This window comes from Phragmites australis, chromosome 16 (genome assembly GCF_958298935.1).
Source record: "Phragmites australis chromosome 16, lpPhrAust1.1, whole genome shotgun sequence".
In the NCBI taxonomy this organism is placed as follows: domain Eukaryota; kingdom Viridiplantae; phylum Streptophyta; class Magnoliopsida; order Poales; family Poaceae; genus Phragmites; species Phragmites australis.
The window spans coordinates 26,267,550-26,280,582 of NC_084936.1; the positions used below are offsets into that span (position 1 = coordinate 26,267,550).

The window sequence follows — 13,033 nt, forward strand, 5'->3', positions numbered from 1 at the left end:
CTAAGTTTATACTCACCGGATAGTCCGATGATATAAATGAAGTATATATCGCTGTGTCCGGTGTTCACAGAGACTTGAGTGGGGTTCTAACGGCTAGTTTATGAGAGTACATTCACCAGATTATCCGGTGTTAGTACTATTATTCTCACCAAATCATCCGGTATTAACAACTTTTCTGAGTCGTTGGGTTAACGGTTAGTGCGTGAGTTTGAGGCTATAAATACGCACCCACTTGGCCTTTTGAAGGTGCTGGAGTCCAGAGAAGTTCATGTACATATGAGAAGACATCCAAGCCACCAAAGTGCTTATCTAAGGCAAATAAGCACAATATTAGAGAGTGTTTAGTGCTTATAGGTCTAGAGAGAGTGTTCCTAGGTGATTGCTACCTATAGAGTGGATCAAGGAGTGATCGAATCTTATACCAAGTGGTACGTCGGCACCACCTTGGAGTCTTGATGGCTTAGCGGCAAGCTTGTTGACCCTTTGACTTGGTGTGAAGTGGCTGCAAGACGATTGTGCAGGGACGCGAAGACCCTTGTCTTGGTGGCTCAAGCTCCGAAGTGATCATGGCGGCAAAGAATTGCAAGAGAGGCTAGTGGTAAGACCTTGCCTTGGTGGCTCATCAAGGTGGATGTCTCATCTTTGTGATTTGGTGGCTCAAGAGCCATGACCGAGTGTCGACCGGGAGCATATCCTTTGTGGAGTTCCAACGTGAATTAGGGGTGGTATTCATGCCATCGATACCACGGGAAAAAATATTGTGCCGAGTTTGCTCTCTCTACCTTATTTATATTTTCGCATTTACATTCTTTCAATTTACCTTCTTAGATAAGTTGTAAGCGTTTTGATCGGTAGGGTAGACACATTAGATAAACGTAGATCACATCTAAATAGAATTTGATATAGGTTTATTTTATGTTATTTTTGGAGCAAAAATAGTTCTACGTATCCTAATTCACTCCACCTCTTAGGATGTCACCGATCCCTTCAACCCTTCATGTTACTAGCCCCATCGTAGCCTTGCCCATGTACCATAGACAAGCTCAATAAATTGTCCATAAGCAATGACTGAATTGCAGATTTAAGTGTCAAAGAAGTAGTGTTATCAACATGAACAACATCGATAAACCTCTCAACTACCCTTCCCTTTTTGTCAACATAGCGTAAACAAACAGCTAACTATTCTTTTTGTACACATCACTAGATTTATTGGCAAGTATTGCAAAATAATCACCACCAAGATCTTCCATGATAAGCTTAGTAGTTTCTTTGACACAACTATTGATGGTATCTCTTTGTATTGGGGGGGGGGGGGCAGTTAGTTTACACTTCTTTGGAGCATTCTTCAAAACTACCTTGCCAACTTTTTCAATTTTTTTTGCTGGCTAATGTAGTAGTTCAAGAAAATTTCCTCTATTAAGTAAATTTTCAATTTCGTCATGTCCACGACAAGTCAAACCTTGACGCAAAAGAAACTTCAAGCATTTAAGTGAATAGGTCAACGTGACCTATATAGAACCTTCTCTTGTTTGGTGGTGGAAGCAAAGTTCTCAACAATTGACACGTTATGTGTAAGGAAGGAATTATATTTCATTTGAGCTACATTGTGATAACTAGTCATATCACCACAATGTTTTACAACCCTCTTTCTCATGTGCCAATTTCTAAATCATCCTTTTACAAAAGCATCTCTACCAGTGCAATTAGTTTTATACTTAAACAAATAGCAAACAAAACAAAATGCATCATCTACTGTACTATATGTGCAAAAAATTAGGAACTAGGGGAAGGGGAATCGAAGATTCTCTCATTCTCAGATTCTCACCTGATGTTGTGCTGCTCCTGGCTGTGTTGCTTGCTTGTGCTCAGTACTGACTACTCAGGGAGAACGAGCAACTGAGCAAAATGCTCCCCTGCAATGAACTATGCTTGCTTGTGTTTCTTATCCCGGTTGACTCTAGCTACGAGGTAGGTGGGTAGCTAGATTTTCCGCCCCAGGAGGCATTGATCATCAATGCTGCACGAAGCTGATGACTGCCTGCTCCCGGCTCCGTTGCTCTGAGCACTGGATCCTCGTGCCACTCGCCTCCAGCACCCCGTGCGGCTGTGCCTAGGGCACCCGGGCAGGTAGAGTTGGTTTGTTCGGCAATAGGGCAGGGTATGTGCCAGGTAGAGTTGTTGGCCTGTTGGGCATTTGGGCTGAGGCCTCAAGAAATGAAAGATATGGCCCAACTAGAACTATACACATGTATATACCTATTATATACTTAATTTTTTGCCCAAAGAGTTGAGTATTCTTGGGAATACCCATCCATCATACGAGATCTGCCACTGTCAGTGTGTTACAGATTAATCAGCATTCAACAAGCACATCATTATATTAAAGGTTAATTTGATGTGATCTTGAATTGGGCACAGATAATGTCCATTAAAACAACAGAACATACTGTTAGTTTGGGGTCTGTTAATTGTTGAGAAATGTAGCAGCATCATGGCACAAATATGTGATTGCTTATCAGAATCAACCAAAAAATCGTGCCATACAGATAAGAGTGCATTGTAGAAACATGTAAAGTAAAAAAAAAAAAACATGGCAACACCAATAGGATTGTAACAGAATTATAACATGCAATGATGTTATTTGCAAATATCCAAAGTATAGATCATGTTAGGTGGTGCGCTGGACATTCAAAATTGCAGTGAAGATTTAGAGGGCTGAGGGGAAGGAATGAGAATTAGGGTAATTCAAAAACGATAAAACAACATAATCTCATGAAAATGTACCTGTGATATGTACTCCTTGGTCAAGATAAAAAAACATGCATTGGATCAGCCACTCTCGAATCGAATATTTCCTTCTCACGACATCTCTTTCTTAAATCTTAGTAGAAAATGGATCTATTACAAATCAACTCAAGAAAATTAATGGTTACATCAACAACTTTATATCATAAGTTCATAACCCACCTAGACAAAAGAAGTACACCATTAAGCACCAATGTGAATATCTCAATTGATTTAATCATGTATTCTTGACAGATTGAAAGGCCAGTAAAGAAAATGTTATGGCGTCTGAATGGAAACAGGTACTGTGGAATGAAAGGTTATTACATATTGCATGGAGATAAAAAATAGTACCGATAATAGCATTGCATTATTCTACAAAGAAATGCATGACCTTACCATCAAGCATTCAAGCCTATGATTGAACATCAGGTCACACTATCATTGACCCATAAACGGGCAGTGATTAACTCCGTTTTAAATCAATCAAGAAAAGCATGTTCCTCTTTTGACCTATGAACAAATATCATAAGAACATGTCAGGTCAGTAGCTAGGCAGGCTCCAATTACATTACTGTATTACGTTTCATTTTATTGACATTCATTATTTCAGCAATGTTGAAAAATAATTCCACATCAAAGAAAACATGTATATACAAAACCACTGAGTACATTGAACTGATGAATTGGTATATGCTATTGTTGGGTCGTAAACCAAAACACTTTCCTATATAATCTGATGCAGTTTAACATTATTTTATTTATATATATCTTGAAATATTACTTTCATATAAGCGTGATGACTCAAAATATCAAAACCATTAAGAGAAACAAATAGAAAGCATATGTCCATTGTCTTCTATGAATTAGGTGACTCAATAAATATTCTCTATCAAAGCTAGGCGGCTGCACTCAACAAAACTGACAGGTTATAATCGTAATATGTGACGGGTACCGTATCTTGAACATGTCACTAATAACTAGTCATAAGTGACAGGTAAGATTCCATCACCAATAAAATTATTGGTGATAAATCAAAACTTGAATCGTCCTTTATTAAGGTCATAAGTGACATATCATAATTATAACCCATCACTTATGACCGACAAACGTTTTTCCCGTTTTTTAACACGAAAAAATCAAAAAAAAAATTCACTCAAGCCATCCCAACGGAGGGTCATCGTAACTAGCCACATGTCACAGGCAATTTTCACACTATTTTAATACTTTGCGTTCCAACATAATCGAATCCGTGACATAGCCTCACGTGTTTAGCGCCTTACCAGCTCACCCTCGCGTGTATTCTGAAGGAAGCCGACGATGTTATCCTTTTAACTTTTTTACCGAAGATTATTGGTGATATGTCACTGTTACGATCCATCACCAACCCGTCAACAATGACTGATTTTTATTTTGATAAATAAAATAGGTGACTAGAGTGTTTTTAGTAAAAAAGCATAACTTTTGTATACGGATTCTGATTTTAATATTTTTTTACTCTACGAATATCTACAGAAAAAATTACATCTGTTCCTCCCCTACATCATCAGGTTCGAAGAATCTTTCGAGATCTAAATCAACTTAAAAGATTAAGTTCTCGTGCTCGATAGTTTCTGCACATTTTCGGGGAGATCAGCCGCCGAAGCTGCAGATGCCAGCGCCATCGCACAATTCAGCCGCAAGAGCGCATCACCACCTCTTCTCATTTTCAGTGCTAGGACGCATGGTCAAAAATGAGCTGAACTGCAGAACACCAGGTTTGCTGTTTTTTTTCCTTCCAAATTTCTCATAAGCAATTTGCACATAAGAATTCTCGCAAAAAGAAAAAGATAATTCGAATATTAGAAAAATCGACAATTCTGGATTCCATCGCTAACCCTTTGAGGTAGAGACAGGTTTTGAACTTCTTGTTTACCTCGTTATGGTGCACATCGTGTATTGAATTCTCTCAAGTTTTGCTAAGGATAGTTTCAAACACCGATACTCCCTCAGTTCAAAATAAATATAGTTTTGAATTATAAATAGTCAATTATTTTAAACTTTAACTATAAATTTCTATTAATGTATTGAATTTATATACTTAAAAATTATATGAATAGATTTGTCTCGAAAAATATTTTTATAATAATATATTTTTACTATATTTTATTAATATATTACAATAAAAAGTAGTAGTTGAAGTTATATTTTGAAGGATGGTGTCTGTGTCCAAAACTTATTTTGAACGGGAGGAAATATTAACTACCAAAAATACACCACATTCATTAATTTAAATAAAGAGCAAAGAGACAAGCAAAAGGTCAAAGAACAAACATAGGTCACGCAATGGTCCGGTGGAGACGCCGACTCGCCAAGTTGCCATTCGCCAATTCCCGTACGCATGTTCACGAGCGTCTTACTGCGGAGTGGGCCCATCTACCGGGGTGCCACCTTGTTCCACCCACGGACAGGTGGGGCCAGCTTTTTGAACGCTACTACTCTAACACCGTGCTTTTATACGCGCTCCGCCAAAACACCAGAGCATTTCCAGTGCTCTCTCTCTCTCTCCGCCGCTTCTCACGCTTGCTCGGCGAGAAGCTTTTGGGGATGCGGAGGAGTAGAGGCCATGGAGTGGGAGGAGGAGGGGGTGGTGTTGGCGGTGGAGGAGGAGTGGCCGCTTCCCTCGCGGCGCTGCTGTGCTGCCTCGTGGCCCTCACCGGCGGCGCCGCCGCGCGGAGGCCGCGGGTCCCCGCTACCTACAAAACCCTAAGCGGTAATGCTCCGGCCCTCCCCTTCTAGAAGTTTCTGGACGCATATCTGCTTCGCGGGGTGCCTGTGTTTCTAGGGGAGCGGTGCATGCTTGCAAAGCCGATTGTGGTTTTGGGGTGGTTGTTCCAGAGGCTCATAAATGTCACTCTCTCTTCCGCCGCCGATTGTAGGAACTTACCTCCGAACTCCGAAGATCTTAAGGAGTGGTTATTGCTTCCGGAACGTTCCAGAAGTTCCTGTTCTTTTTTTACTAGTGGATTTTACTACAGTAGCCACTTTTTTGTTTTGTTTTGGGTGGGGGTTCACATTTTCTTTCCGTGATTCATGAGGCTGAGCCTTGTAAATTAATTCGGTGTTGATTTGATCATTTGATCAGTATTCTGTAATATAAGTAATCATGAGCATCTGTTGTGCAGGTAATGCTCCCCTTGTTGTGGCCGAAGGTGGTTTTTCAGGAGTATTTCCTGATTCCAGCCAATATGCCTATGCTTTTGCATTGATGACCAGTGCACCTGATACAGCTTTATGGTGTGATGTTCGACTAACAAAGGATGGTGTTGGAGTTTGCCTTCGGGATATAAATATGCAAAATTGCACTAATATTGCCCAAGCGTATCCTGCGAGAGAGAGGAGCTATGTAATCGATGGTGTGCGAAAAACTGGATGGTTTCCTTTGGACTTTAACATGGCTGAGTTTGAACCTGTTTTTTGTGAGTACCACTACCACCATGCCACTGCAAACCTTTCGTTAAAGCAATTAGATCATTGCATAAGCTCTGTACATCTCAAATGTGTAGTAAATACAAACTAATAAGAACAAAGTATATACTGTAGGAATCTTTCCTACTATCTTCCCTCACAAAAGAATAAGACCGAGTATATGCACACATGCCAGTAGACGCACCACCAAGGTCATAACAGAATATGATGTTCTTTATTCGTACTGTTTTGTTTTATATTATTAACCAGTTTTACATTATGGACATTCCTTTTCTCTTAAGTTGTTTGCATATATATTATTTATTTATGTTTGTTTGCTCAAGCATTTTTTAGTTTATGTGTTTTTCATGGCTTCAAACACTTTCTAAAAGCATGGTGATCAGATGAAGTAAGCTATGCTTCTTAACTGATTATCTAATATTTTGAGCAGTAACACAAGCAATTTGGTCTCGCATCGACAGATTCAATAACGCCGAGTATCCTATCCTCTCTGTCACAGACTTGCAATCCCTTGTCAAGCCGCCTTCCGTTTGGTTGAATGTTCAGGTTGAATTACTGTTCTTGGAACTTAACCAGAACCTACTGTTGCTATTTCTATCATTCAAAATCTAATTTCTTCTATTATGTACAGCATGACATCTTCTATAAACAACATGATTTGAACATGAGGAACTACATACTTTCCATCCAAAAGCATGTCCCCGTGGATTATGTTTCGTCACCTGAAGTGGGCTTCCTCCAAAGTATATCTGGAAGAGTTAATCGCAAAACGAAGCTTGTGTTTAGCTTTCTTGATAAAACCCTCTTTGATCCTTCTATAAACCAAACATATGGTTCACTGCTGAGTAACCTAACGTTTATTAAGTCTATTGCTTCTGGTATAATGGTCCCCAAGAGCTACATTTGGCCAGTGACAAAGGATAACTATCTTCTTCCGTCCACATCAATTGTAACAGAAGCCCACAATGCAGGGCTTGAAATATATGCCTCTGATTTTGCAAATGATAGAATTATTCCCTATAACTACAGCTATGATCCATTGGCAGAATACCTAAACTTTATCAGTGATGGTGGATTCTCTGTTGATGGTGTATTGTCAGAATACCCAATTACTGCATCAGAGTCTATTGGTAAGTTTCTAAATTTTGTGTTAGTACATATTAAAGATTCAACTACAGTATTCTTATCGATTTTCACTTTTTTACCTTTATATTAGCCTATGAACTACTCCCTCTGCTCTTCTATAAACGATGTTTTAGACTTGTGCAGACTTATTAAGGAAAAGGCACAATATTACGATCATCCTATGGAAGTATGCATTTTACCATCTCATGTCCTCGTTAAAATTTGTTTGACCCCTAATTTATCCCCATTTAGTCCTAGTGTTCAAAGTGTCCAATGATTAAACAGATTCGAATTGTAGAGTTTAGCATACATTAAATAACCTTATGCCTTATGGCATTTTAAGATATGGTTGTGTCCATCTCGTAATTGATAATTGATTGTTTTATGTAGAAATAAGCAACATGCATTTGTTAATGCATTTGAATCTCGTCATCTGCAGGTTGTTTTGCTAATCTGAATTCAAGTAAGACTGATCATGGTATGTCTCATCTGGGAGTAAGACCTACCTTGTGCATGATGCTTGAATGTCTTTGATTTCAGTTCTGTTTAATTATTGTAATGTTTCTGTACAGGGAACCCCTTGATTATCTCGCATAATGGCGCTAGTGGAGACTACCCGGACTGTACGGACCTGGCCTACCATAGTGCAGTTAATGATGGTGCAGATATCATTGATTGTCCTGTTCAAGTTACAAGTGACGGAGTTGTTATATGCATGAGTTCCATTAACCTGCTCGATACCACGAATGTTCAGCAAACACCTTTTAGTTCACGTGCCTCTATAGTTACGGAAATTCAGACTACACCAGGAATCTTCACATTCAACCTCACTTGGGACGACCTTAACAATAGTACTTTGAAACGTGAGTTCTATTGTAGCATTATTCAGATAAGTTGTTGATGTTATTTTCTACAAAAAATCCAAAAGTCGATGGCTAATAACATTAGAAATATATGAATGGCTTACAAAAAAAGCACAAATTCATGAAGTAGGCAAGTAGCATTTTGATTTGCCATTTTTCTGCAGCCAAGATATCTTCCCCGATGAGTAGCTATTATCTTATAAGGAACCCAAGGTACACAAATCAAGGGAAGTTTCTGAAGTTATCTGACTTTCTAGCAATCGGAAGGGATAAGGATTTGTCCGGTGTCATGATCATTATTGAGGTGACACTTCCGCTTGAAGTTTCTCTTATTCCGATATGATCCCATAGGTTAATCTTTCTATATGAACTATCTATCCTCTATTATCACTATGTAACGGGTAAAAGTTCACCTGATAGTTAACCTTTCAATATCTCGAAGAATACACACGAGTAATCAACATAATTTGTTTTTTAAAAGAGCACATAATCTGTTTTCATTTGTATATTTGTAAATGGTATAATTTGTGAAACTGTTGTCATCTCGATGAGTTCTGTTACTAGAAAGCAACCGGTGTGAGAATCATAGACATGCCAAAGTTGTACTTGTATAGACCTCTGGGCTAAGATAGTAATGGACAGATCGTGTTTGTCTCTCATTCCTTAACAGATATTTGGTTCATCTTTCCAGAAGTCAAATTTCTTGAAACTTATCTTCCTAATAAGTGGAGTTCTTTCTTCATTGTTCAATCTACCTTTTATACTACAGAATGCTGCATTTTTGGCGAAGTCATTAGGAATTGACATTGTTGATTCTGTAACCACTGCCTTGAGTGATGCTGGTTATAATAATCAGACTTCCAAGGAAGTTATGATCCAGTCGAAAGATAGTGCTGTTCTTGTCAAATTGAAGCAGCAGAAAACAAAATGCAAGCTTGTTTACACTCTCCCGTTGGACATTGGGGATGCTTCTGCTTCGTCATTAGTAGACATGAAGAAATTTGCTGATGCTGTAGTTGTTGACAAGACCTCTGTTTTTGCCCTAAGTGATGATTTTATGATCAGTCAAACCAATCTTGTGAAAGATCTGCAGTCAGTGGGGCTAGCTGTGTATGTACAGGTGTTCAGGAATGAGTTTGTATCACAGCCGTGGGATTTCTTCTCAGATGCAACCGTTGAAATCAATAATTATGTTCAATTGGTTAATATATCAGGCTTCATAACTGATTTCCCGAAGACAGCCAGAAGATATGAAAGTAAGTCTCATTTGCCATCTCTGTATGGTCATATGGTGGACCGCCGACTTGCTGCTTGCATCTATAGGGTATGATGAAAATTAGCATGGAGACATGGCTAGTGGTGTTTAGGTCATTTTTCGAATCTTCGCAGTGGTGGTGCCATTTTCCAACCATTTGCAACTTCGCAGTTCCATATAGCTAGTGTGATATCGAATTTTCGAGTGCCATTTTCATGACCCCACATTTACAGTAGCCTATTCCTGATTTTGCCATGAGATTAGTAAGGCAAATATTTGCGTTCTTTTGTTGGGTTATTCCGTAACAGTACTTAATTAGTACTACGTAGTTGCAGTGTCAGCTTCTAGCTTACTCTAGGTTCTGACACCTGCATACTGTTGCATTTGCAGAAAACTCTTGTACAGGTTTGGGGAAGGACATGCCCAGCTACATGGATCCTGTTACGGTTGGTAGCCTTGCACAGTTACTCCCCTCAAACACCCAGCCACCAGCTCTGGCGCCAATGCCGACACTGAATGCGTCAAGCGTGGAGGAGCCACCACTTCCTCCTGTTGTGTCGAAAAATGCGTCTGGTGGTGCCTCAGGGGGTGTCCCAACCCCTGGAGCGCCACCATCTGGTGCTCACACAGCTGCTGTAAGTACTGGCATGCTGCTTGTGATGGGTTTTGCACCTCTGCTGATCTGAGCAGACACATGTGGCTGTATAGTAGGCGATTAAAGTTAACACAATGTCGGTTGGATTCGGGCAAGCTTTGCTGACCAATGATTTGTAAGCAAAATTTGCGGAAGCTATATAAGATCATATTAGTAAATATTGATTCAAATAAAATAAAGCATCAACTTTTTATGTACGCATCACACAACTCAACAATTTATATGCTATATGACACAAACTTATCCATCTGCGTATTAGCTTATTGCATCTTCGAAGTATTTCTCATCTCTTCCTTTTATCTTTCTGAACGACTATAATATATGTGTTCCTTTTGATGACACTATGAATAGTGCGTTGATTAGAATAGGCACTTCACTTTGCTCTTTTGCCCGAGGGTTTTATATGTGTTTCAGTGATGCTAATGCCTTAACTATTTATGCTTGATGAAGAACTGCATTGAAACATCACATCTATTCATGAAACAACACATCCTTTAATGAATGCCTATAACCGTTTATTCACTTGTTAGTTATCATGTCTATTCTTATACTATATAAGGGAGATGAGAGGATATTTCAACTTATGATTCTCGGTCTTTAGTCTAGCGATCATCACATAGATATTTTATACAAGAACCATTTTCCCCTTAATTACATGGGTTATTTTCTAACATGATCTGGTGCCACCGGGCATTCCTTTTCGCAGCTTTTTGGTATATGCCATACCACTTTCAAGTGAGTTAGCTATGCTTTGAATTGTTCGAATGATTGTTATCTTTTTTTTTTTTTTGAGAAAGCCGGAATGTATTTCATATAAGCATAAGCGAGATTACATAACAATCCTTACAAAGACACCCCTGAGGTTCAGTAAAATTACATGTGGGTCCTTGCAATGATCCCCTGTCTCCTTCGTCGCCGGCAATTGGAGGAGCTGCTCGACGGACCATCGCCCCTATACGGAGACCCTGCCAAGCAAGTAGCTTGAAGCTGACGTCTTTCTCGATGAAGAAACTTCACAATATTTTGATGCTCCAAACGAGTAATACATCGAACACGTCAATGTACCCTTGAAACGATGAACGCACAGGCATGCTTGTCGACCAGAGGCTGCACCTTCGCCAAACAACAGATTGAACTTTAACCTGGTGCCACTGACCACCAGCATGCCAGAGTAGGAAGCCTAGAGACCAAGGCCAGCAACATCGAACCAAAATTCGACACCCCGACAACATAAACGCGACATTAGGAGGAACAGACAAATTCCCCCAAATCGCAACTTCACCAAAACCTCAACTAACACATACCTCCCACACCCACCGCAGGAGAAGATGTCGAAGCCGACACCCGCACCAGTGACGAGATAAAGGAGCAAAAGCCGACCAAACAACCTCACAGTCGTCGTCGAAACCATAAACTACCCCAACCTAAGCTAAACTACCATCTAACTACTGCTAAACAACCCTACTGTTACTAACCTCTAGGGGGAGGGGGCATGTCTCCCTCCTCCTCTGACGCCAGAAGGCAGTCGGAGACGAGGGGGCTGGCCGGATCGCCAAATCACCGGTGTGTCGCTCGAGACGAGGGGGCCAGCTCCTGGAAGACTCCGGAAGAGAGAATGATTGTTTCTGTATTGCTTTACGGCCCAATTAGAGACCATAAGCCTAGCAGCTTTTGCAAACCAGATTCCTTTCCATCTATATAGCCTTTCTCATGGGATAGACATAAATATCTTGATGTAGGCCCAGCAGCCCAACTTACAAGCCATGTCAGCTCTAACCTGCTTCTTCGGTGTTGGTCCACGATTACCGTAAACAAATTCTACAGGATAAGTCCAGAAAGATCCTTGTAAGACTCTATTCATATCATTTATTCTGTGATTCAATAGCTGGACTAAAGAGTAAAGAGAGTAGACACGTGTTATCATAGGAGAGAGGATCTTTTGTAAGATTGGATTCTATAAAATTTGCTTCTATGATTACCAGAAGGACCAATACTAAAGGGCCATAAGCTTACAGGCAGGCTTCGGCTCGACCAACACGACTGCGTGCCTGCATGGTCGGTCTACCCCTATGCTCCAAGCCACAAGTAGCGGTAGATCCTTTGGCTCAAGGCCCTACCCGAAGCACTTGGGAGCTCAAAGCTCCTCTTCACTTTTTAGGTATATAAGAGAAAGAAGAAAAGAAAATATAAGGAGGAGGAGCAAGAAGAAGGAGGAAAAAAAGAAAGAAAGAAGGAGAGAGAGCTCCTCACAGTTCTGGATCCGCTACTGCCACCGGGTCTACACGACTGATTTTGCATGGCTTCGGCTTGGCCGTGCGTCGCCCTCGCGCCTCTGCAGCACCGGCATGAATTTATAAGTACTACTACTGCAGAAGGAAAATACAGAGGCGCGGTGGTAAAAAATCAATTGGCCCGCTTTTCAGCTGTCCTGGAAGGAAACGGGAGCCTCCCCATCGGCCTACGCAAATCCCGGCGCGACACCTGTTCGGCAATTTGTAGCCGTCTGATCTCGCGCGTTCAGCCGACCCCCACGTGGCTGCGTAAATGCGGTCGGCCACTACGCCACGGCCCCCGACGGAAAAGAAAAAAAAGCGAGCCCTCTCGTCCTCAGTCTCCTCCTCCCAATCCCTGCTGCCCCCGTCCGCTCCCCGCGACCCCGTCGTCGTGCCCGCCGCCGCCGGCTCGCTACGACCCCGCGGGTTCCCATGCTACATGGCGCGTTGGCACTTGCCCAGTCGCACAGCGCTGCGAGATCAGCCGAGAGCCAACCAGCCGGGGAGCTGGTTCCGATCCCCCCGGGCACGGGGACCCGCTCGAGCTGGCCATGCAAGCTCTGTGGGCCGGTTGCGATGATCGACCGACCCGGCCGGTCGTTTTCGGCGC

General features: G+C 41.2%; 1 protein-coding gene across 2 annotated transcripts; it reads left to right on the forward strand.

Annotated features, from left to right (window-relative positions):
• Nucleotides 1-5,322: 5,322 nt before the first annotated feature.
• On the forward strand, nt 5,323-10,347 carry LOC133895816 (glycerophosphodiester phosphodiesterase GDPDL3-like). 2 transcript variants are annotated; one of them, XM_062336334.1, is made up of 9 exons: nt 5,323-5,536; nt 5,949-6,242; nt 6,683-6,798; nt 6,884-7,382; nt 7,817-7,855; nt 7,950-8,240; nt 8,405-8,544; nt 9,010-9,496; nt 9,886-10,347. In XM_062336334.1, the coding sequence occupies exons 1-9, from the start codon at nt 5,371-5,373 to the stop codon at nt 10,179-10,181; spliced, it is 2,328 nt and encodes a 775-aa protein (XP_062192318.1). In that variant the 5' UTR covers nt 5,323-5,370; the 3' UTR covers nt 10,182-10,347. The 2 variants fall into 2 exon arrangements, with proteins under 2 accessions (XP_062192318.1, XP_062192319.1); XM_062336335.1 differs by lacking the exon at nt 5,949-6,242.
• Nucleotides 10,348-13,033: the final 2,686 nt, after the last annotated feature.